The sequence below is a fragment of the Amblyraja radiata genome, chromosome 18, assembly GCF_010909765.2.
Source record: "Amblyraja radiata isolate CabotCenter1 chromosome 18, sAmbRad1.1.pri, whole genome shotgun sequence".
Lineage (NCBI taxonomy): Eukaryota > Metazoa > Chordata > Chondrichthyes > Rajiformes > Rajidae > Amblyraja > Amblyraja radiata.
In genome coordinates, this window is record NC_045973.1 from 19,401,812 (window position 1) to 19,428,859 (window position 27,048).

Consider the following 27,048-nt stretch of genomic DNA (forward strand, 5'->3'; position numbering starts at 1 on the left):
GATCCGAGAGGTCAGTGGCGAGATCCTGTCACAAGAATGAAGCCGTACCAACTGGAGCTGTTAAAATGCTTCCTCATTTACCTTATTCTATTTACTTTCCATTTCCAAGAGAGGACAGGCATTTTTAGTCCATCCAACTATGATTAACCTGCCTTTAGTTGGCAAATTAAAGCTGTGTCGAGCAATGTACTTACTTCAAATGGCATTAGGAAAACTCTACATTAATGAATTGTCCACAAGAACAAACTTCAGATGCTGCCTCACCCACTGAGTTTCACCAGCTTTTCTGTCTACCTTCAATTTTTCCAGCATCTGCAGTTCTTTCTTAAACAATCAATCATTTAGTTGCTCAACATCATTACATTAATTAAAGTAAAACACGCACATCAACCTCCATTCTGTAACTTGATGAACCTGACATGGGTTTATAATAATTCCAGTGGCAAATTAACATCAACTGTTTATCTGTTGACTACTGCAAGTACATGCACCATGGGATCGGATGCCAAGCTATGTCAACTTGGAATTTCCCAGGAATAGCTACAGACTCAATTCATTTTAACCCTGAGGCGCTAAGGTTTGGATTTGTGAGCTTGAACTTGTGGACAGAGTTGGGACAACAAGCAGCATGATTTAACAACATGCCCTATAACTCCATACTCTTACCTGTTCCTTGGTTGGAAGTGTTCAGGTGAGAGGTCAACAGCAAAAGAGCAAGGTAGAAACAAGGAACTGCAGATGCTAGTTTATACAAAATAAATAGCTCAACAAGCAGAGTAACATTTCAGGGCTCTGGTGACAATGGAAAATACTGTCCTAAGATTTCTTGTCATTCAGATGTCCACTGTTTTATTTTAAAAGGAAAACATAAGTGCGAACTGTGGCTCCCATCAAGTAACTCTAGTTAACACAATGGCCTAACAAATTAATATATTAATGGCCCTAATAACTGTTCTAATTTCCAATACATTTAGTGAGACATATGTACAACTAAAATTGATTCAACAGCCAAACAGAATATGGATAATCAGCTCTAAGCCGACTTCTGTTTCAGATGTTCAGAGATACTGTGTAAAAGCCCTCCTTGGAACTTTTAATTAAACCTGCTAATCCCCATTGCTCCTTCCTATTGCTGCTCTTTATAATAAATATACTTGATGTGAAATATTCTCAAGGCATGTGTAAATTCATGATTAGACATATGCATCTTTTTATAAAACTCACCTACAGGAAAATGAAAACAAAAATAAACAAAAACCATAATGAAAACAAAAAGTTACCCAATTCCATGCGCACAACTTGGTTGAAAGTTGACCCAACATTTTCATGTTTGAGAAATAAATCCTTTCAACAATACAAACGAGGCAACCTCTTCCGTTCTACAGTATTGTCTGCTTTACGTTGCTATTAACACTTCCCACTAACAAAAATACAACTGTTTTCTATAGTCTGTAACAATTACTGTAAAGTTGTTACTTTGTGATTCTGCTTTATAAGAAAACACCTAAAACATTAAAGATAAATGGTTAATCATTGTTGCTCGATAAAAGTAAAATTCAGATCATGTTCAATGTTGATAACGGATGCATTTGGTTTTGAAAACAGTAGTCACTTTATGAAACAAATTCTATTGGATTAAAGGAGATTAAAAATCGAGTCAACACTGCAAATGCTCTAGTCACTAAATTACCTGTGACGAGTATACTGCAAATTAGATGATCGTTTTTTCAGCTGCACAGTATTTTAGGATGCTGTTAATCCTAACCTATTAACACCAAATGTCTGTTTTCCTGCCAATTTGTATCATTGCTTGGAAACCTGGAGTCTAACAATAACCCCAACTGCACAGTGAGTGGAGTCTTGAACATCTACGTACATCACATGACAAATGGAAAGCTTTAAAACCTTATTTACACCAATTATTATCTCAATAAACATAATAGAACCAAGTGAGCAAGTCTTTACAGTATTTCAAACATTCAGTTATCTTGGGTGCAAATATCTTGAAGCCTTTAACCATTCATTGCATTGAAAAGAAGTGGTCAACAGCAAGAATTCCATTTTGAATAGGATTCAAACATAGCAAAAACTCTTCAATTTCAATCTAACTTCACCATACTATCACATCTCGGGGATTAATGAATTACATTGAATTTACTGTGTGACATTTTCCACTCAATAACAGGAGAAATAAGTGGATCTCCGTCCCTAAGCAAGCAATAATTTCTTTTCACTATGTCAAAATAGTAAAGAAAAGACACAAACACAGGTTTGTGAATTAAAAAGAAAAAATATTCCAACATTAACAGAATATCACGGTTTTAAAAATGTGACCAATACATGGCCATGTGCAAAATAAGTTTTCCTCATCATTTCATTTCTGCAGCTTTGAGAACAACTGCTGTTTGAAAGTCCTGGTATAAAATTAAAAAAAAATTCAACAATCGATAGCCTTTCCAAAGTGCAACAACACACTGTCAACATTCACAATCAACTGTGTTTTTAAGATAACCAAACAGCTTCTGTTGGCTTCACACTGTGAATTATATTAAGTGTCAATCATCAGTTTGATGTAGGAGTCCACAATTTGCAGAAAGCTCAGGACAAAAACTTCCTCCTACACAGGATATACCGCACAATCATAATCCAAGCCTCCTCTTCTCATTCTCTCTTCTTTCTCTAGCCACCCCCTCCACCTCCTTCCCACTGAAATGCAAAACTGATTCATTCTATAAACACAACTCTGAGCCAGGATTCTGACAGAGAATCAAGCTCGTATAGCAAAGGTCACTTTTTTTGTTCTATGGTCCACAGAAAGCCATTAATTTACACATTCACATCAAACTAAACATCAAAGAGACATCGTCACTTCAATTGCTCGAGGAAGGAAAAATTATTGTGAGCATAACATTCAGAAAGAGAGCCATATTCCCAAAATAGTTCCTTTCCAGGTGCAATTGTTATGATTGCACTTGGAAAATAATTATTTAGGTAATGTTTTTCACACAAGACTTTGCCTGTTTCAAGTTTTTTTTGTTTTCTTTCATGTACAATTATAATTATATTAAGCCATGTCTATTATCACTAGTAGCACAGTCCATTTTGGTAATCCACAACAAAGACTTAATTTCCAAAACCATGCGGGGATTCCATCTATTCCTCGTTGTGAAGTGTGCATGTGCAGGTCTACATACCCGTTTCTGATCTTCCAGCTGCTTCTGTGGCAGGTTTTGATCAGGTTCCTGCAGGAAGTACGGACATGCAGAAAACAAGATTTTCTTTTCAAGATCGTGTTGATTAACAGCATTGTTCTAATTCTTCACACCACTACCAAACAAGGGTTAGACATTAAATGCTACATGCAGTTCAGAACAGTATCCCTTCTGCAGACTTTTGTAAGCAGCACGATGTGTTTCAACTACAGATTAATAAAATAGTTAATAAGCGTGAGCATTTTACAAAATCTGTTCAAAGATTTTAAAGGAGCAAAAGGGATACTCTCAAGAGATGGGAAGGGGGGGGGGTAAATCAAACACATGCGGGGTAGCAGAAGCAGCATGCAGTATATAGGCAAAGCTCTTTACTATATCCACTCAACCTTAGCCCTCCTTCCACCATATAAAGCATATTGGTCAAGCCGGTGTGTGGTTAAGGTGAACCAAATTCTCAGATTGCACAACCAACCTTTGCTAGGTGTTAGCTCTGGCTGGGCTGGAATGGTTGGCTTGGAGAGTGATGTCAGGTGGTTGTCCCTGCTTGTTTTGCTCTGCTACTACACAATTTGCCTTAAATATGGCAAAACGCAGAAATAAGGATCACAACTGTTCCATCCAAGATGCTAATAAACCTTCCTTCCATGCCCTTTCCGAACCCATCCAAATGTCTGGATCAGCAGTTAATGGAGCAAAAAGGAAAATATATAAGACAGACTTGTATCATCCACTGCATTTCTGCAGTGGTGTGATAAACAAGAATAGATCAAACCATTCACTTTTTAAAAAAAAGGCCAAAATGTAGCATGAATCAGGATGCCTCCTTACCAATCAAAGACTCAGCATGCACTGAAGTGGAAAAGCCATCAGAACGCATTCAAATTTATTTTGGAAACTTCACACACATTTATAAAATTACCAGCATTTGAGTGAACAATGAGTTTTCTCCAACCAAACATTGCATTCAGCTTTTCCAGAACCTGCCAGCTCTCGGTTTGTCCCAGGCAAATTTCACAAGTTGCACCATAATTATTAGAGATGTATGTAAACTTTTGAACATTTGAGTAGTATTCATCCAAGCCTAGAACTGTTTTGAAAAGAGATAGAGCCACGCAAGTTACTTGTTTATGCAGGAACATTGAATTTTTCAATTTCAGGTGAACACCACAACTCTCTCCCTCTCCCCTTCACCTACCCCCTCCCTCAAGCACACCTTTCTTACATCTCCCAGGCCCTGTAGAGGGTTTTCTCTGGGATCTCCGTTTTCCTATTTGAGATTTGTGGGGACTATGTATAAACACTGCTGTAATTTCTACATGGTGAAACCAAAATGTATAAAAATGACTTTTATAAAATTCTGACCATGTGCACTTTAACCACATGTGATTTTTTTCTATTACAAATTTCAAATTGTGGAGTACAGAGGCAAATAAATAAATGATGGGTCTTTGGCCCAATCATTATGGAGGGCACTGTAACTGCTTGGATTGGATAAATGATCTGTGTTTTGTCTTCTACACTGTTGAGATATTAGCATTGTCGAGCCAAACGTCTATTAAATCACTGAACGAGGTCATACTAATCTTGTGGCTGACAGTTTTGGAGAAAAGTACTGGCACAAATCAGCAACCTAAATCTGTGCTCCACAACACTGTCATTGGAGATGGGTTGGAGGTCAGACACAGGCAAAGGATTTGATCCAGCGATGCAACACAAAATACTGCGCTGTGGGTAGGTCGCACTTACACCTATCCTTTCGGCTTCATGCCATGGAAGGATGACATTAACAAAGCAGTTTCATTCGCCAGAATGGGATCACTGACCATCGTTAAACGGGCAAATATGAGGAACTAGTTTATTCCATTTAATTGTGCTATTACATTAATTTGTGGCAATTTAAGCTACTTAAGTAAATGTATCTTGTTTTAATAATTTACGCACAGCCAAACTAGGAGTTGTCCACTAGAGCCCTCCAGTCTTCTCTGCTACATAAGTTCATGATTGGACTAATAGTAACTTCAACTCCTCATTCCAATCCACAGTACCCTTTCACCTTCTTGTTTTGCCTTGAAAATAGTTAAAGACTTTGTGTCCGCTGCCCGTGGGAAAGTGGGGCCTAAAGACTCAGGACCTTCTGCAAAAAGAAATTGCCTCAACTCTATCTTAAAATGGCAAACCAATGTATTTAAAGCAGTGATTCTAGTTCTACAAACAAACTGCTGTAAGAACTCAGTGGACTGGACTGCATCTCTGGGGGGAGTAAGAGAATTGTAGATGTTTCAGGTCCCCTCTCCCTCTGCCAGACAATCTTCGATCCGCTGAATTCTTCCAGTGGTTAATTTTTTGTTCCAGGTTCCAGCATTTGCAGTGTGTCTTGACCTTAGTTCTACTCTTTGTTCAAGGGGAAATATCTGCTCCACATTATCCTGACAAGATCCCACAACTTCCACTCTCCTAACATAATTGAAATCTATTGACACTGTTTAAGTGTTTCTGACCATTGGGCATTTGGAGATAGTTGTCATGAGGCCAGTACAGCTTTCTATGACTGTGTGCATTATGAATTCCTGACTCTTATACTCAATGCCCTGACCTGTGAAAGCAAGCATACCATATGCCTTCTTTAACACTCCATCTACTTATATTGCCACTTTCAGGGAGTTATGGACTTAGACCCCAAGATTCCTATGTACATCAATGACATTATGTCTCATTCCATTAATTGTGTAATTTCACTCTTACATTTGACCTTCTAGGGTGCAACACCTCACATTTACTCAGATTAAACTTCATCTGCCATTTATCTGCCCATTTCGGTAGCTGATCTTTATCAGATCAGGTAAACACGACCCAGTTAGCAAGACACGACCTGCCATGTACAAAGCCATGCTGACTGTCCCTAATTAGCCCATTCGCTTCAGAACAGGAGCAAATCCTATCCTGAAGAATCCTCTCCAATAGCTTTCCTATCACTGGCTCATGATTCCATGGGTTCGCTCCACTTCCCTTAAATAATGGAACAGCATTAGCTACTCTCTAGCCCTCTGGAACCTCCCCTCTGGGTAGAGAAGATGCAAAGATCTTTGTCAATGCTCCCGCAATCTCCTCTCTTGCCTCTGCCAATAAATTGGGATAAATCCCATCAGGTCCTGGGGATTAATCCACCTTAATGCTCTTCAAGAGCCCCACCATCTACACCTCCTTCATTTCAAACTGTCCTTGCCTATTAGTATTCTCCACACTGATCTCACTGTCCTTCAACTTGGTGTAAATTGATGCAAAGTATTTGTTTAGTACCTTGCCTACCTCTCCAGACTCCAAGCACCAATTCCCTTTATGATCCTTTAGCGGTCCTACATTCTCCCTCTTATTTTTACCAAAGGAATGTTGTGTCCCCTTTTGGCCCTTCTAAATGGCCAATAACCCGCTTGAGTTATTTTCCCTTTTTTATATTCCTCAAACGCCCAGTTTGATTTGAACCTCTTAAAGCTTGCATGTGTTTCCACCTCAGGAATTCCAACTCCATGAAAAGCATGGCCTGTAAGAGGCGCTGTATTGGTTGGTGAAGGGGTGGGTGTTGGGGAAAAGAAAATGGCTCATATTTTTCTGAAAGCGAACAAGTGGGGCTTTCACTCGAAAGGTCAGGGTGCTGCCAGCTTAGTTCCAAGTAAGAGAGAAGAGTTTGTATTTAAATAAATCCAATCATCATTCACAGTAGCAAGTTGTTAAGACCTGGAACATCAGTTTACGAAGCATGAAACAAGTTATGTGCCTTGGTAAATGAAAACAAATTACATTACGGTCATACAATGCAAGGCCACATGCTTAATATTCACACCATGGACATGTTCCAACTCTGCAATGAATTGATCAAAGAGAGGGGATATAGACAACTTGTAAGAAAAACAGGCCTGCAAAACAGAATATAGGCCATATTACAAGGCTATGATAATCAGTGTCTGAAATACAGCAACTAAGGGAACTGGGATGGTAGTCTTCCATCGATATTTAACCTCATGCCCCACAGCTTTGAAATGAAGTTAGGTTTATTGTCATGTGCACAAGTACGGTGACATACAGGTACAATGAAGTATTTGCTTTAAACAGAACTTTAATTTAGTGAAAGATACATCCATTTTCAAATCGTCTTCAAAAGAATCATACACAAGGCAAAGTTTCCCCCTTGACCATTTAATAAAGCAAAATAAACAATGTGTTCACATAAATATGTTCCACTTTATCAGTGTAAGGTTGTGATATTAACAGTGACAGCCTTGGTTTGATCCAACATCTGAGCCTGGGGTTACAGGCATAAAACATAGGCTCATTTAGCATTGGGGAAAACTTTTGGATGAGAGAGAAACAAGATGTTTAACCATCAGCTTTCCCAGGCTTTTGCTTGGGTGGCACAGTGGTAGAGATGCTGCTTTATAGCGCCAGAGAACCAAGTTCAATCCTGACTATGGGTGCTGTCTGTATGGGGTTGGTACGTTCCCTCTGTGACCGTGTGGGTTTCCTCCGGGTGGTCCGGTTTCCTCCCACATCCCAAAGACATGCAGGTTTGAGGGTTAATTGGCCCTCTGTAAATTGTCCCTAGTGCGTCGGATAGAACTAGTGTACTGATGATCGCTTGTCGGTGTGGACTCAGTGGGCTGAAGGGCTTGTTTCCACGCTGTATCGCTAAACTAAGTTCTCAAGACAATGCACTTCACAGAGGTCATAGCCAATACGTATAATTCAATCAAAATCACATAAAGAAAGACATCACGTCTTGCGATACAGCTATTTCTGGAACCTTATTACATGCAAATTTGGTGCCATGTATTCACTTTATGTGCGCAATTTTAATAAAATTATTTAATTAGCATATTAGCTTTTGGGGACATTCTGAAATTACGAAAGATAACAATCATGCAAGTCCACCTGCTTCAACACAATTTTTCCATTTGATGTTCACTGTTATCACATAAAATTTAACATGGGCAAAAATGGTATTAGGACAAGTGATTGGAAAAGCCAAGCTTTTGCAGTACAGAGACATAGAGACGTGGGAAGCTGGACAGCTTAAGAATAATGCAGGTGAAGATATGTCACAAATGTTGAATAATGAAATCATAATGAAATGTTGACAAGATTTAGGAGTGCAGAGATCTGAACAGATCGTCAGTCTAATGAAGTTGCACCATAAAATATGCTGACAAGGCACAGAGGTACAGCAAGACTGTACCGTAAGTATTTCAGCTCACATTTAAATCTCTTGCTGTACCACTTGGTCTCAATGTTAACCTAATATACGTCCATATGGAAGTAAGGGCTCATGGAACCTTTCTAATTGTACTCTATGAGCAGCTATCTCAACAGCAATGCAGAGACATGGTTAACTGTTTGCTTCAAAGAACAGATAATATTTAAGTAACAACAATATACTCAATAGGTAACAAAGAAAGTGCCTTCAAAACCACAGAGGGCAGCAAAGTCTACTCAAGATACACAAATAATTTATTTTCTGAAATAAATATTTCCGCCCTCTTCCCTGTCCAACTCCACCTATATTCCTTCCACTGCCTTCACATTTTACACTTTCTATCCTTATGTCACACTTTAAAAAATCTTTTCTCATCTTTGACCTTTGTCCATCCATCTGCCAAAATGCCCCATTTACTTGTATGCTTCTCTCAAGTCCCCTTAAATCACTCCCCTCTCACCTGAAGCCCATGCCCTCTAGTTTTAAAATCCTCTACCTGGGTAAAAAGACTGAGAGTTCATTTTATCCACGTAAACCCCAATAAGTGGTGCTCTTCCTTTATGAACGAATCATTATGTTTTGCTTTCAGCCATCGACATTATTTAGAAGTAGTTCAGAAACATGACGCTTTGGAGAAATACCTGGTAGATGTTGGGGCATCTGATCTGAGGGACTTATGAGAACAGAGAGAGAGAGAGAAAGAGAGAGAGAGAAAACTCCTAAATCTCATATTCCATATTCACTTCCATCAAATGGTGAAGGCCTATTGCTCCTCACCCCATAAAGAAACCTGCAGGAGAGAAAGACACAACATTGTGTTAACCACATGAATGGTTAACATCTCAATGTTAAGGCAGTAATTGGGAATATGAAGGTAAATAAAGGCCTTTGAAGTTGCTCCAGAAAACTGAGACAAACCTGCATTTTGAGATTAATGAATGATGATTAAGAACACCTAATTGGTCTTATTTATGTATGGTTCCAGCAAACCATTTTTCTTTGAGCCACGGCAGTCTATGATTTTAACCACAAGATAATTGGAGTCAAATCCATGGCCCTGCGATCTTGAAACAAAACTCAATTGACCAATGAAAAACCAGAGTGAGTCGTTACCATGGCTACCCTGTGGCAGGTCATGAGTACTTTAGTTTAGTTTAGAGATAAAGTGCTGAAACAGGCCCTTCGGTCCTCCGAGTCCATGCCGACCAGCGATTCCTGTACACTAACACTATCCCACACACTAGGGATAATTTACAATTTACAAAGCCAAATTAACCTATAAACCTGTACGTCTTTACAGTGTGGGAGGAAACCGTAGCACCTGGAGAAAACCCATGCGGTCACAGGGAGAACATACAAACTCTGTACAGATAGCACCCATAGTCAGGATCGAACTTAGGTCTCTAGTGCTGTAAGGCAGCAACTCACCCGCTGCGCCACTGTGCAGCCCAGGCAATGAACATCTTTGGTGATGCAATCCAAGGTCATGACCGCAGATCGTCATAAATGCCTTCTGGCATATTTCCAGTGGTTCAAGTTTAGTTTAGTTTTGGAGATACAGCTCAGAAACAGGCTCTACGGCCCACTGAGTCCGCACCGACCAATGATCCCCGCACATCAACACACACGAGGGACAATTTACACTTATACCAAGCCAATTAACCCACAAACCTGCCACCGTGCCGCCCGGGTTGGCTAACAAGTTAAACCATGCATGTTTGAGACACACGACTGAGCACCCTGCAACGGGGCCATGGCATAACGTAGCTGCATAACTCACAGCCATCGTAATTAAGTTCAGCTAGGACTCAAATTCAGAGAGATAACCAAGCCGGATGAATCATTTTAATATCGCTTCACAGTAATTAAAGCAATTGGAAATTGGTTCCAGAAGTAATTATGCAGCAAATAGGAGCTTTATTTTCACGTCATGTTCCAGCTGCTTTTCTGTTTCTCAGGTGTTTGTTAACTATTATCAATTCAAACAGCAAAGCAGCATAACCCAAAGTTACAAGGCCGTTAATGAGCATCAAGAACCTGCAAATAGTGGAAACCCAAATGTTAAATAAAAACAGAGTGCTGTAAACCATCAGTAGCACAGGCAGCTTCTGTGTTAAGAGAAACCGTTAACATTTTAAGTCTGGGACCCTTTATCAGAACTGAGAAATAGAGAATGCAATCTTGTCCATACAGCAGAGGAGGACAACGCGTGTAACAAAGGGAATTTCTGAGATCGGGCAAACTAATGTAGCCATTAACTGGACAGTTAACCTCATTTTCCTACATGATGTTGTATAGTGTGACTTCCTGGGACATGCCTCGCAGGTCAGGAGTATACCAAAAAATGAAACAAAAATGACCAATCGTGACACAAACAGAAATAAGGAGTGAGTTATCTGAAATTGAAGGATTTATAGTGCAGTCCTGCAGAATCCAACCTGATCAGATAGAAGATGTGATTTAGTCTAGTTTAGTTTAGAGATACAGCATAAAGGCAGGCCCTTCAGCTTTGACCAGCGATCACAGAGTGCTAGCACACACTAGCGCTATACTATACACTATTACAGAAGCCAATTAACCTACAAACCTGCATGTCTTTGAAATGTGGGAGAAAACCGGAGAAACTGGAGAAAACCCACGCAATCGCAGGGAGAACATACAAACTCCACACTGTCAGCATTTGTAGTCAGGATTGAACCCATGTCTTTGGCAGAAACTCTACTGCTGCACCACTGTCCTTCCCTAAAATACAGCAGGGAAACAAGCCCTTCAGCCAAACAGGTCCACACTGATTATTGATCACTAGTTTAACGTTATCCCACTTTCACATCCACTCACTGCACAGCAAGGGAAATTTACCAATTCACCTACTCATACGCTTCTCTTTGGTATGTGGGAGGAAATAGGAATACGCAGAGGAAGTTCACATGATCAGATGGAGAACATGCAAACTCCACACAGGGAGCATCCAAGGTCAGGATCGAACCCGGGTCTCTGGCGCTGTGAGGCAGCAGCTCTATCAGTGAGGTAGGAGCTCTACCAGCTGTGCCACTCGGCTGCCCCTTGATGATGTTCCTCAAGCTTGTACTGGGCCTCTTTACAACAGTGTAGGAGTGGGTTGAAAATTAAACTGGAAGGTAGGAATATGTTGAACACCCCATACCATGATAAATATTTATAACCAGAGAGAGTCAAGTTCAGTTCAGAACCACAGAAGATTCAAAAATATCCATAAGCTAAATGATGTTGGCAAAATAACAAATACTTAGCAATACAACTGGAGAACCAGCCTCTCGTTCTCAGAAGATCCATTTGAACCAACTGAAAGGGAATTCAGTGATAATTTATAACCAGCGTTAACATCCGGTGGTATCGGAGCATCACGATGAAATGCTTTACAGGGTTTGGAGCAGATATTGAATCCTGGACACACTCAGAAGCAGATGGAAGAGTGCAACCAAGGAAGCAAGGCTGTCCTTTGGCAGAGGACAAAACTATCACAACAGATGGAAACAAATTCTAATTAGAACTGGTCAAAGAACTGGGTGGTCATGGTGGCGCAGAGGTAGAGGTTCTGCCTTACAGCGAATACTGTGCCGGAGACCTGGGTTCGAACCCGACTACAGGTGCTGTCTGTAGGGAGTTTGTACGTTTTCCCCGTGACCTGTGTGGGTTTGTAGGTTAATTGGCTTGGTAAATTTAAATTAAAAAATTGTCCGTAGTGGGTGTAGGATAGTGTTAAAGTGCGGGGATCGCTGGTCAGTGGGTGTAGGATAGTGTTAAAGTGCGGGGATCGCTGGTCAGTGGGTGTAGGATAGTGTTAAAGTGCGGGGATCGCTGGTCGGCGCGGACCCGGTGGGCTGAAGGGCCCATTTCCACGTTGTATCTCTAAACTAAACTAAACTAAAAGAGGAAAAATAATCAAAAAGAAAGGTGACTGAAGTGGAGGACAAAGTGGTGGGGGCCTGGACCGCTTTTTCAGGGGTGGTGGTGGGAGGCAGATACAATAGTAGCATTTAAGAGGCTTTTAGATAGGCACGGAAGTGCAGGGTATGCAGGGATGTAGATCTTGTACAGGGAGATGAAATCACTCGAATTTGGCATCATGTTCAGCACAAACATTCATGTGCTGTCCAATCATGTATTGTCTTTCTGCTGACTGGTTAGCACGCAAAAAAAACTTTTCACTGTTCCTCAGTGCACGTGACAATAAACTAAACTCATCTCAAACTCAAACGTTGTGGGTCGATGGGCCCGTTCCTGTGTTGCACTGTTGTATGTCCTAAAGAGACTGTAGAAAGGAAGGGGAAAGGATTGAACGACGACATGTTCCTGTTGCAATGGCTGCTGCCAGCATACTCCACAGCTGCCAAACAAATGTCATATCTAGGCATGTGAGGGTGCTGATCACAGCAAATCCTTCTCATTTGTGCTGAGGCTTTCTACCACTACCACGTGCCACATTAAATAGTTAATGCCCCTCCATGAAATCGGATCTGAGAAAGCAAGCCAGTTTTGTTGGTTTAATCCCTCCAGCATTGCAACTGGAATGAGTAACCCCTGCAAAAAAAACAAAATCAAGATATTAACTGTTCTCACAATTTGGTCTGTGTGGAATGAAAAAATGCTGACTTTGAAGCCAGCTCAGACTAAAACGTAGCACCTCATGCCCAGAACAGACAAGTCACCGCATCTGTTCTCTTGCAAACACAGTGTGCATCAGGTGAAGGTTAAAAGTTTAGTACACATACTCAGAAACACAGTACTTCTAACAATAGACCAGGGCAGTGAAATATGAGGAAGCCATTTCTGTTGAAATACAGTTTAAATGTTTGTTCCCTTTCCTACTGCTCCCTAATTTCATAGAAAAACAGATTAGATTTTCCCACCGATTAGCTCACCATGTCACTTTTACACATGGCTTAATGAATCACCAAAGCTGTCCACGTAGTTGAACTGAAAAATTATTTTTAAGGGGCTTCTATATCAGAGGAGTAAATGAGGCAGCATCCACTTTCAATTTCTAGGTCACAAAACACGTACATCAGTTCCAGTTCAGAGGAACCCACCCCCTCCCTCCCTCGAGACCCCAATCCTGAGTTTTGAGCACATAATCCAGGCTGTCACCAGGTCAGCTGTTGCACTGGGGGATAGTGTTGCTAATACAGGACATCCCGTATATGGGATGAGATTGGTTTGTCCCATACGGGACCGCCCTTGTCCCATATTTGACTGCTACTACTCGGGTCAAGGGGACTGTTGGGTCGGAGCACTGCATCCGGCCCCGCCTCGCCCGTACCAACGTAGTGCAGCCCATGGAGTGCAGCAGCAGCGCCTTGCCCATGACCCCATCGCTCGGCAGCCCGGCCAGCTGTCTGACCTTCGCTTACCGTCGACACCACCCTCCCTCCTTCTCATGGCCGATCATCGGTTCATGAGTTGGATGGGGTGCGTAAAGTCCGGAACCCGGGCCAAAATTCCTCAGCTGGCCCACCGGCTGGGCTTTGTGTGCAGTCCAGCACCCGGGCCAACTCATCATTCACCCAGCCACAGTCGAGCCAGTCATCGAATTGCCGTCGAGAATTTGCCCCTTATTTTGACCTTTTGTCCCTTATTTGGGAGTGAGAAAGTTAGCAACCCTACTGAGGGAGATGATGGCACCAGACCAAAGCTATGTTGGCCCTCTCAAGTAGCAGTTAAAACTCCCAGGGAGTTAATTTAGAGAGGTAAAGGAGTCCCCCTTGTGTGCTCGACCTTATTAGTCATTCAACCAAAATACTTTAGACTAGCAATACAGCGCGGTAACAGGCCCTTCAGCCCACCGAGTACGTGCAGACCAGCGATCACATCGCACACTACCAGTATCCTACACACTAGGGATAATTTACAAATTTTACTGAAGCCAATTAACCTGCAAACCTGCACGTCTTTGGAGTGTGGGGGGAAATCGGTGAAACCCATGCAATCACAGGGAGAACATACAAACTCCGTATAGACAGCAGCCGTAGTCAGGATGGAACACGGGTCTCTGGGACAGTAAGGCAGCAACTCTGCCATATGCCGCCACATAATCTAACACTAATTTTCACATTGCCATTTGTGGGACTTTCTTATGCCTTTGTTTGCTGCCATTGTTTCCTTCATTACAATGGCAAAAATATTTCAAGTAGTATTCATTAGCTGCATTGTGTTTGGACAAATTGCAAACACAAAAGAAACCATTAAAAAAAAATGTGAGTACGGGTACTTTTCTTCCTTTCATATTCCAGAAACTCAAAAGCAATGAAGGAGGCTCTTCAGTCAGTGTGATGATGCTGGCTTTCTAACAGAGCACATTCCTTCCACATGGTAGAGAAAGAATTAAAGTCACTCAGGAAACTGGAGTGACAAACACTCACTGGTACTTGAAACAGATGATCCCTGGTAAAGAGCAACACGTATTTGTGGCTTAAGCTGTTTGGTCACTTATCTATGCAGGCGGTTTTGATGAAAGTAAAAGCAAAGGCTTCTTCGAATGAAAATGATGGCATTAAACCAAACAAAAATGGTCTTCTGACCCCACATGTCTAGGCACCCCTGTGCTATTACACCATCTGTAATGAAGCTCAAACTCATGAAACTCTACAGTTCGCAGAAACTGGTTACCTGGAACACCTTTAGGTGACAGGGCATTAGCTACAATCCCCTTTAGGATGAAGTCCTCAAATGAAGTCAACATTTTAGTTTAGTTTAGAGGTACAGTGCAGAAACAGACTCTTCGGCCCACCAGGTCCATGCCGACCAGTGATCCCTGCACACTCACACTATCCTACACACTGGGGACAATTTACAATGTTACTGAAGCCAGTTAACCTACAAACCTGTACATCTTTGGAGTGTGGGAGGAAACCAGAGCACTCAAAGAAAACTCACGCAGCTCACGGGGAGAACGTACTAACTCCGTATAGACAACACGCGTAGTCAAGATCGAACCCGGGTCTCTGGTGCTGCAAGGCAGCAATTCTATCTCTGCGTCACTGTGCCGCCCATTGTTACACTAAATATTAATCTTGTGCATAACAGGGTCCCATACGAAGCAATGGAAGTCATTGATATTTGTAGTCTTGTAGGTCTGTGTCCAAGATGGCTGCCGTGAAGAGAGAGTGGACGCTGGCGCGCTTTGGCTGCCGCTGCTCTCTCTTCACACTGTGTTTTTGATTTTCTGTTTTTGGATTGAATCCTGTTTTTAATTTGTGTCTCTGTGATGTCTTTATTGTTATATTCCGATTATATGTTATTCCGATATACTATGTAAGGTGTCCTTGAGATGTTTGAAAGGCGCCCATTAAATAAAATTTATTATTATTATTGATATTACTCAAGAATAGGTATCGGCTTCGACAGCAAACAGAATCATCCTGTTATTTTTTTTTAAAAAGTTATTTTATTTCTACTTGAAGTTGCAGATGGAATATCGCTTTAAAAGTCCCATTTGATGGCAACTTGAACAGCGAGGCACTTCCTTGATATTGCACTGGAATGTCAATTTATATCACAGACTCATCTCAGATTGTGCATCGTTAATGCGGTCTTGACTCAAAGGCATTAGTGTTACCTGTAAGAGAACTGACAGAAATGCCAAGTTAGAAACTGACTACATGGGATATTTGAAGATAGACATGAAATGCTGGAGTAACTCAGGCAGTATCTCTGGACAGAAGGAATAGATGACGTTTCAGGTCGAGACCCTTCTTCTGACTGTCATCTGCAGTTCCTTCCTACTACATGGGATTTTTGTTTGGGAGAACAAAGCCAGTCATGCTGAAAGTCACTTTGAAAGTCACGAGGATCAAATTGCACTACAAACTCTGGAGTCTCAGCTGGTACTCCAGGGTGGTAGTGAGAGAAAGCTGAGGCCAGATGTTCTTGCTTTAAGATGAGCCCGACTCTATTATTTATTTCAGCACAAGTGACCACACCAACTCCAACCCCACCAGTCTGAATCCCACTTCCGCAGAAAATTATGCTTGTTGCCCCTTTGGTTATTTTTACACTTAAGTGCACCAAGGAAGAATTCAGAAAAGCCAATTGATCTACCAGCATGTCTTTGGGACATGGTGAATAACAGCCATGGGGAGAATGTACAAAGTCCATACATTGCTCCCAAAGTCAGGAGTGAACCACAGTCCTTGGAACTATGAGGCAGCAGCGCTAACTGATACCCTATTAAACCAGAGAAGAGTAGAGAAGATTCCACAGCACAATGAGAAGAAAAACCAGGATGCTTTGGCTCATAATAAGCAACCTGAGCAGAGTGGTCAAGCATTCAACTGCTTGCTGATCGAATGTTGGTTCATGGGCAAGCAATACTTCAAATGTTAATCCTCATTTTTAAATCCCACTGAGGCTATGCCACTCTCCATCTCTACAACTGCCAACCTTATAATCCTGTGCCTTAAATGTTGGACATTTTGAACATTCCCGACTTTAATTACTTCACTAGTAGCTGTTATGAGCCATAATTGCTGGAATTCCCCCTCTGCCTGTTTCCTCCTTTAAAAACATGGTCCTAGAAACCAATTCCTTTCACTAAGTGGAGTGGAGAGGTGGGGGGAATCCATTGGAGGAACTGAAGAACAAGGGTCTAGTACTCTGTAGGAAAGAACTGCGGGTACTGGTTTACACCGAGGATAGACACAAAATGCTGGAGTAACTCAGCGGGTCAGGTTGAAGCATCTCTGGAGAAAAGGAATAGGTGAGGTTTCGGGTCAAGACCTTTCTTCAGTACTAGTACTGATTGGTGGTGCTAGTCGTACTATGTAGTGACAGCAGTGTATGCCAATTCCCATCGTTCAGTGGACTGGTTTAACATGCTTGTGAACTATGTCGCTGATTAAGCAACATGCCCACCTCGCCAGCAGCATTGGAGTCACAATCAACTTTTAGAGATAGTTAGTTTTATTTCACTCGCAATTTTGAAGGAATTCTGATTTCCAAATCAGGTGTAAATACTGAACTCTATTACATAACTGCACTGGATAAGAGGAAGGGGTTTTCTGGCTCATGGAGGAGGAAGAAAAAAGAGCAAAAAAAAATAGGCATTTGTCTTGCTCTGAAACTTGCTATTTGTTGTCATAGAAACGAACGGGTAGCAGTCCAATTCCTCGATCAGCCAGTGGCTCAAATAGTTAGCATCACGGTTTCAAAGGAACTCAAGAGAAACACCCAATTCCAAGAAAACAGTCGCTGAATTGCTCACAGCCACAAAAAAAACTTAGCTTTGTTGCGGTACTACATTAATTAAGGAGCATCTCAGCTTATGTATGTAAGCATTTGACAGGCTGAACTTCCCACCTCGCTCTGTTTCTTGCATCAGTCTGCGCTGCATTGCTAATACATTACAGTAACATTCTCACTCACCGCCACCCTCCCGCCCCCCCTGTAAATCCACTGGCAATTACTGCTGAAGGTCACACATCAGCTGAGGGGCCAGATTCCAGGAAACAAGCAGAGCTTATGTAACTGGATGACAGGCGCTGGCAGCCGCCCAAGAATCGTGCAGAAAGCAGAGGCGGATAGGAGGACAACCTTCTGCAGTTACATCAGACTCCACTCGTTTTTCCCCAGTAGGAGGGAAAGAAAAAGCTTCAAACAACCCAGCGACAGAGTGTATAATCTGCATCAACTGTTAATGCTTTTAAATTCAGGCAGTGGTTGGTCTGTGATTTGGAAAGAGCCTATGCTGTGTTTCTGTGCATGTGACTGGCGCTCTTATCTGCAACTGCAGGTTCAGGTTTCTACCTTTGATTTGCGTCCAAAATCCTTCTCAGCTGCTAACAAGTTAAAAAAAAAAGAGACGCACAGGGATCCATTTCTTCTCTGCAATGTTAGGAGGTCCTGCGTCAGAGCACAGTTCATTATGAAAGCCGTCCTGGACACCATTTGTCATTACTGAATTAGAACATGCAGCCCAATTACCTGTCTCTCACCTTAGTTACATCACCTTGTTGCCAATGATAAACTCTGCAAAAGCACATTGTTTTCACGTGCACCAACAGGCAGCCATGGCAGTCAGAAACCACCCTCATTCAGATCTGTCTAGCCTTCATTAAACCCTGTCCCGAACTATAATCCACACAACCACTACTTTATTTTATTTTATTCTAGTTTAGTTTAGTTCAGTTTAGAGATACAGCACAGAAACTGAGACCGCGCTGACAAGCGAACCCCACGCACTAACACTATCCTACACGCACTAGGGACAATTTACAATTTTACCAAGTCAACTAACCTACAAACCTGTACTTCTTTGGAGTTTGGGAGAAAACTGAAGCTCCCGGAGAAAACCTATGCAGGTCACAGGGAGAATGTACAAACTCCGTGCGGACAGTAACCGTAGTCAGGAACTAACCCAGGTCTTGGGCGCTGTGAGGCAGCAACTCTATCGCTGCGCCGCTCTGCCATACATACTTTATTTTACTCATTGTCATTTCTTGCAATCTCCTACAAGAAATGATAAGGAGATCATGTCATTTGCCAAGGCTAATATTACAATCGCATTTAATTAAGGTTCATCTTAGAAATTGGTTGCATTATTCCAGCAATAGACAATAGACAATAGGTGCAGGAGTAGGCCATTCGTCTCTTCGAGCCAGCACCACCTTTCAATGTGATCATGGCTGATCATCCCCAATCAGTACCCCGTTCCTACCTTCTCCCCATATCCCCTGACTCCGCTATCTTTAAGAGCTCTATCTAACTCTCTCTTGAAAGTATCCAGAGAACCGGCCTCCACCGCCCTCCGAGGCAGAGAATTCCACAGACTCACAACTCTCTGTGAGAAAAAGTGTTTCCTCGTCTCCGTTCTAAATGGCTTACCCCTTATTCTTAAACAATTTGCTAATGTTACTTGAATCCTTTCATCTAAATCATTGATGTTTATTGTAAATAACTGTGGACCCAGCACCGAGCCTTGCGGTACCCCACTAGTCACTGCCTGCCATTCTGAAAGGGACCGGTTAACCCCTTCTCTTTGTTTCCTGTCTGCCAACCAATTTTCTATCTATGTCAGCACTCTACCCCCCAATACCATGTGCCCTAATTGTGCCCACTAATCTCCTTTGAAGGTCTGAGTGGTGGCGCCATAGAGTGTGTCCTTTCATCCTTTTTGTTATTTTTAGTCTGCCTAAAAGTTTGTTTTTGGAGGTATTTTAGTCTTTTTTATGTGGGAGGTGGGGGTGGGGTGGGGGTGGGGGGGGGGAGGGGGGGGAGGGGGAAACCGTCTTCTCAGTCACTACCTGGTCGAGGATGCGTTTTTTCTCCAAGCTGCATCATCGACCCCCCTCGCGGCCTACCACCTGGATTGGCGCGGCCTTTCCTCCCGGAGACCTGCCAGAGCTTTACCAGCGGCGAAGCACTAAATTACCATTGCGGAGCAGGCGATGCCTTACCGGGGATCGCCATGTTGGAGCTCCGGAGTGTTGGGCCTGCTGACTTTGAGCCAGCACCGAAGTCAAGTGATCATGGCTGATCATCCCCAATCAGTATCCCGTTCCTGCCTTCTCCCCATATCCCCATGAGCCACTTCCCTCAGTACCCTGGGATGCAGACCATCAGACCCTGGGGATTTATCAGCCTTCACGACAGCAGACAACTAACTTTTCATTGGGCCTTGTGGCATTGGTTATAAAGTTTTTAAAGCATGTACTTCCTCAATTCTGTATGACATTCCATCCTCCCCACACCTTTCCCCACTCAAACAAAGCACCACTGTGCAAATACATTTTGGGCAAAAGTGGAAAATGGGCAATGGTGAAGAGGCAGGATTTGCAAACAAAGGCCTGAAGCGTTAGGAAACTCGAGACACCTGCAACATTCAAAGCAAGAGATCATCTTGGATAATTGCCTAAAATGCATACTGCAAACAAATCATTTGCCAATAAATGTTACATGAACAAAACTTGTTTTCATAAAAATAAATTGATTCCTTGGGGATAACATCCCATACATTGATAAATCAAAGGAAACAAAAGCACAACAAAGATAGAGCTATAGAGTCTTACAGCGTGGAAACAGGTCCTTCAGGCCACTTGCCCATGTTAGTGCTCCCAAAATGCAACACCTCACATTTTCCTGTAGATAATATATTTCCAAACTGTTATTTTAAGAAAGCGATTATGGGATTTCGACCTGGCCAGCAAAGCCTGCAAAGAATGTCCATTGTTATTTGCCCTTGAGAAGGCAAGCCACCTTCTTGAACTGCCACAGTTCTCATGATGAAAGAAGTCTTACAGTATTGTTAAGTCAGAAAATGATACAAAATAGATCCGGTAAATAGGCTAAGCCCTGCAATTGCTGAAAAAAAAAGTACATTCTTTGATGTAGCAACTCATTGTATCATCACTTCAGAGCACTGTGCAATGGGTTAATGTTGTACTATTGTGATTTTCATATTGGTAAACTCTTTTTAGCTGCAGTCACAGCAATATTACGTTGGAATGTTTTGGCTTTTTCTCGAGATGCAATGCAGAGTTTTTTTAAATTATATAAACACTTTATGGAGAAAGAAAGAGGAATAGATAGCCTGAGTAACTCAAGCATGGGGCTCATCTGATGTCTCCAAACTTTGGCCAGGTTTGTGAATGCCAATGGAGGCCAATGTCAAGATGAGGTTACAGCTCTCACTCCAGTCAAGCTCAAAATACTCAAAACCTTTTCAAAATTGCATAACATGGATTGCCATAATGGGATGAGTGTGATCAGGCAATAAAACCAATACTCACAGACCAAAAATAAAATGTGGCATCATGTGACAGGTGCCATATTACCAGCAATATGCAGATTCCTATTCAATAAACTCTTCAGTAAATTACAATATGGTCTCAACCACCCACCGTTAGTACAACCCAATATATCAGGGTTTATATACTTAAATTAGTCGTCCAGCTTAGATTTTTACCAGTTCAACAGGAGTGGAACATCCACATAATCTCCCTTATTCTCAGCCTGATTTGTGGATGACTCCTGCCTTTAAATCTGCAGACATATAATGGCTGACGACATTTACATGCAGGAGCAGGCACAGCATATCCAGTTTCTCTTCGATCATGAACACTCTTTTCTTACACTCCATTTGGTCACCATGGTCACGTTTCTCTCCCTCACGCCTCTCACCCGCCCCCACACGTATATTGCAATCGATGGACAATGCAAGAAGCCGAAGCTTTGTCATTCAGCAACTGAGGCTTATTTGCCCACGACAAGCAAGGGGCCAACAAGAGCTATTTCAAACTGACAATCACATGGAACGCAGAAGCACTAAGCAGCAATACTAAAGCAAACAACAATGACGTAAAAAAAGGTGAATAAAAATCATCAACCTCTGCTATATCCAATTCATCGTCAAATGCAATAAGCTGTTAAAAGAAAAAAAAAAACAGGAAACACGAAAGTTGACAATAATAATCGTGAGCATACATGCTGGTGCAAATCTTTTACTTAGTGAAGGCTAGATCAAATGGCGTTGAAGCTTCGCTAATATAATTTCAAGATTGGGTGTGCAAGGAATGCAATGCAAAACCATTTGCTGTTTTTCCAAGAGATGTGGAAGTAGAGAACAGTGTGTAACAAATGAATTGGGAAACTTAAGTGAAGATGCAAATGTTTAAAACAGTTATAAACGCAGAAGAGCAATACAGCCCCTCACCACTTTGATTTAAGATGGATTTAATTTTTACCTAGGACACAGCCCACACTGGTTTAACTGGAATCAAGAGAGTCAAGAGTCAAGGAGATTCTTACTTGCAGCAGCAGCACAACAGAATATGTAAACATAGTACCCTCTAAACAATATAATAAATGATAGAGAAAAAAAAAATCAGTGTGTGTTCACAGGAATTACACAACATCAGACCCACACATGGCTGGAGCAGAAATGCATTACAAAAATTCTGTCTGTAATTCTCTGTGAGGAAATGAGACAATTAATCATCTTTGTCTTTAAGTACCCCCCCCCCCCACCGCATCCCACTTCCCTCCAAATTTCCACTGCTTCCCCACCATTTCTCTGAACCGTCCCATCAATTACAGTTCTGAACACAGTTTTTGTGGAGAGACGGAATTTGATCATGATACTTAGAATCTTTAAGTTAAGATCATTCTATCCTAAAATATCTTCAATTGGAAAGACTTCAACGTCAACTATAAATTGATTGGATCTCAACTGAGCACTCGTGGACATTGGTTAGAAGGAAAAGCTAGGCTGGACTTTTATGATTTTGCAATCACTTCAGCACAGAGGTTAAACACACATTATCAATTTTTCATTTGTTTTCTTGGAAGCCGTACAATGTTACCTCACAGATGTTAAAACCACAAGCTTTTATATTAATAACCTATCACACATTTGATGTACTGTGGCATTAGACACCTAAATTCAAATGCTACATGTTAGTGAATACACAAGAGTGCATGTTTGTGCAGTACTTTGTCAGGTGACCTCCATTACAATTTGCCCATAATCTGCCCCCTTGTGGAAGTTAACTTCTTTACTTCAAGTAACAATTAATGAGCACTACTTTCTTTGTCTTGCCTATCCTTTTATCTCCAGATTGAAATTATGACAGGCACTTGAATTTAAACCTTTTCACAAGAATATTAATGGGAATTTGTAAAGTTGGCATGGATAGAAAATTGGTTGGCAGACCGGAAGCAAAGAGTAGGAGTGAACGGGTCCTTTTCAGAATGGCAAGCAGTGGCGAGTGGAGTGCCGCAAGGCTTGGTGTTGGGGCAACTGTTTACCATATATATTAATGATATGGAAGAGGTAATTAGGAGCAACACTAGCAAGTTTGTGGACGACAAAATGCTGGGTGGAAGTGTGAACAGTGAAGAGGATGTTAGGAAGTTGCAGGGTGACCTGGACAGGTTGAGTGAGTGGGCAGATGCGTGGCAGATGCAGTATAATATAGATAAATGTGAGGTTATCCACTTTGGCGGGAAAAACAAGGGGGCAGATTATTATCTCAATGGGGTTAGGTTAGGTAATGGGGAGGTGCAGCAAGACCTGGGCGTCCTTGTACACCAGTCACTGAAAGTTGGCGTGCAGGTATAGCAGGCAGTGAAGAAAGCTAATGGAATGTTGGCCTTCATTGCGAGAGGATTTGAGTTTAGGAGCAAGGAGGTCCTACTGCAGTTGTACAGGGCCCTGGTGAGACCACACCTGGAGTATTGTGTGCAATTTTGATCTCCTAATTTGAGGAAGGACATTATTGCTATTGAGGGAGTGCAGCGTAGGATCACCAGGTTAATTCCCAGGATGGCGGGACTAACATATGATGAAAGAATGGGGCAACTGGGCTTGTATTCACTGGAATTTAGAAGGATGAGAGAGGATCTTATAGAAACATACAACATTCTTAAAGGATTGGACAGGCTAGATGCAGGAAAAATGTCCCAATGTTGGGGGAGTCCAGAACCAGGGGTCACAGTTTAAGAATAAGGGGTAGGCCATTTAGGACTGAGATGAGGAGACACTTTTTCACCCAGAGAGTTGTGAATCTATGGAATTCTCTGTCACAGAAGGCAGTGAAGGCCAATTAGATTTAAATTTAGCTCTTAGGACTACAGGAATCAAGGGATATGGGTAAAAAGCAGGACCGGGGTACTGATTTTAGATGATCAGCCATGATCAAATTGAATGGCGGTGATGGCTCAAAGGGCCGAATGGCCTACTCCTGCACCTATTTTCCCATGTTTCTACCATTGTTTTTCTCTCCTTATCTTTGAGGAAAAACTAATTACATTTTTTTGCCAAGAGTTTAATTGGTAAAAATAAAATCAAAATAAGAAAAATATCCAGTTGTTCAGTTCCGGCGGAGAATTGTGCCTAGTATCTCTAGATATTTAAAAATAATTTCTTCAATCAACTTGCCAATACAAAAGCCTTTGTGTAAATATCACTTCTTTCACAATTAAACAGTGAAAGTACCATCGCCGTGTCGAGATAATAGTAAGCAGGAGCAATGATGGACATGAAAGGAAAAATAATTTACATAGCAGAGTGGGACAAAAAATAACTTTCTTCTCTCTCCAGAGATGCTGCCTGTCCCGCTGTTACTCCAGCATTTTGTGTCTACTGTCGATGGAAAGAATAATATCCACTAAAGGTCAAAAAGAAATTATGCGCTATTTCATATCTTCAAAATTAAACAAGCTTGCTACCTGCAATGATTTTGATATTTTCAATGAAGTTTTCCCACGTATCATAGAAACATAGAAACATAGAAATTAGGCGCAGGAGTAGGCCATTCGGCCCTTCATTTTAATCTGAAGTCAGTCTAGTTAATTTGGTACAAAACATGCAGCTTGAGAAGTGGTCGGAGGGTATGAGGGTAATTTAGTTGTCTTAAGATATTGTGTTCAAGTCTAGACATTGTTGTACCAATTCCAGCTCCTTTTGAATTAACAAAAAATGATTCACTGTTATTGAAGGGTAACACATCCTTTATGCATTGCCCCCATGCATAATCACCTCTTTCTCTCTGTAGCCTTATCATTAGATTGTCTTACTAATTATTATATTGTCACTGAATTAATTTATTTTTTAATATATATACAAGGGCCATTGGCCTTATTTTGAGCAACAACACAATTGTAGTCATGAGAGGGAGTATCAAGCTCCACCAGGGTAGTAAGAGAATACATTGAAATTCAAAGAAATTCAGTTTAAAAAAAAGTTGTTTTGTATTTATTAGATGTTTCAGGTTACTTAGATGTTTTGGGTTGTTCCTTGCAGAAACTTTCCTAGAATAGTTATGAAAAGCAGTTTCATGTTCTGGACAACGTTCTTTTCAAAGGCTTTCTAAGAAGTCCCTCTTCTTTCAAGTGTAGGAAGGAACTGTAGATACTGGTTTACACCGAAGATAGACACAAAATGCTGGTGTAACTCAGTGGGTCAGACAGCATCGCTGGAGAAAAGGAATAGGTGATGTTTCGGGTCGAGACCATTCTTCAAGACTGAGAGTCAGGGGAGAGGGAAACTAGAGGTATGAAAAGGTACAGAACATATCAGAGCCGGAACCGATGACCAAGGAAATAATAGACCATTGTGGGCTCCACCTTTCCTTGGATTCATGTGTCAGGCTCTTGTGCCAATAACAAAAAGGATGTCCAAAAATCACTGAGTGTGTTTTCAAATCCCACGATGAGGTGCCTAGATATACCATGGAGTCCAATGCTATCTCCACATTATAATACAGATGTGAATAGAATGCCAATGTATTGGTGTAGGAAAGAACAGTCAGAGTGGATTGACCAATTGGTTAGTAGGTCGAATTGGAAAGTTCCATCTGCAATCGGTGTCATTTAACGGGCACCAGATACAGTAATTCAATTTAAATAATCTGTTTTTAAAAGATCACCCACCTTCAAATGGTCAAATATTTTAATATGAAATGTATGCAACAGTGCTGAGTAAGGAGAATGGCTATTCACCAATGAAGATCTGTGCATACAAAAAAAGTTATAAAATAGCAACAAGTGATCGAATATATAGATGGACAGATAAGGAGGGTGGCCAGAGAGAGTGGAGGGGGGAGGGGCACAGAGAGAGAGAGAGAAAGAGAGGGTGGGACAGACAGAGCGAAAAGGTGGGACACACAAAGAGAGAGGGTGGGACACACAGAGAGAGAGGGTGGAACACACAGAGAGAGAGGGTGGGACACACAGAGAGAAGGGTGGGCCACACAGAGAGAAGGGTGGGCCACACAGAGAGAAGGGTGGGCCACAGACAGGGAGAGCGGGTGGGACGTGGGCAGTAAATGAGGGTAGGACACAGTCAGAGGGAGGGTTGGGACAGACAGAGAGAGGGTGGGACACAGACGGGGAGAGAGCAAGACACAGACAGAGAGAGAGGGTGGGACACACAGGGAGGAGGGTGGGTCACAAACAGAGAGAGGGTAGGACATAGACAGAAAGAGGTGGGGGGAGACAGATATAGAGTGGGGGGCAGACAAACAGGGAGAGGAGACACAGTGCGGAGGGGAGACAAACAGGGAGAAGAGAAGACAGACAAAAAGTGGGGGGGTGACAGAGAGAGGGAGAGACAGATAGAGAGAGGGAGAGATGGACAGAGTGAGTGGGGGAGACAGAGATAGAGGTGGGCACCAGCAATTTTAATAAGGAGCTCACTTATATTTTATTAAATGGATGAATGGTTTAGATAAAGCAAGGTCCATGAGAGAGTATTCTATTACTTGAGGTGGTAAAGGAACATGATTATTGGAGATAGACAATATTGGATGGATAGCAATAAAATAAACAAAAATATATATCGACTTCATATCATGGTACATAGATATTAAAAGTGAGAAAATATTTTCAATATCTGCTCAATTGTCTGTCTGGACATTCCATAATTAGTTATAGCCTTTGGGCGTTTTGCATTAATCTTTACAGTGATCAAGCATTTTAAATTATGGGAAATTGATATTTCATCTTGTACTACACAGTACATTTATTTCTGATCAATTAGTGGCACCATTTCACATTGATGAAATCTTCCAAAAGCTTCAATTTCAGATGTTTGAAAAATAAAGAGAAAAATGGTTAAAG

At 41.7% G+C, this 27,048-nt stretch overlaps 1 protein-coding gene across 5 annotated transcripts in view; it reads right to left on the reverse strand.

Annotated features, from left to right (window-relative positions):
- The window catches only part of itpr1 (inositol 1,4,5-trisphosphate receptor type 1), a 375,823-nt gene that overhangs the window by 184,739 nt on the left and 164,036 nt on the right, over positions 1–27,048 (reverse strand). For 3 of the 5 annotated variants that reach the window (XM_033036757.1, XM_033036758.1, XM_033036756.1), the window contains exons 39-40: positions 21,816–21,851; positions 3,195–3,242 (exon numbers count right to left, since the gene is read on the reverse strand). The exons of 1 other annotated variant lie outside the window; for it this stretch is intronic. In XM_033036757.1, coding sequence (XP_032892648.1) covers positions 3,195–3,242; positions 21,816–21,851 — 84 coding nt within the window. The remainder of the gene's footprint in view (positions 1–3,194; positions 3,243–21,815; positions 21,852–27,048) is intronic. One more of the 5 variants, XM_033036759.1, reaches the window with a different exon arrangement.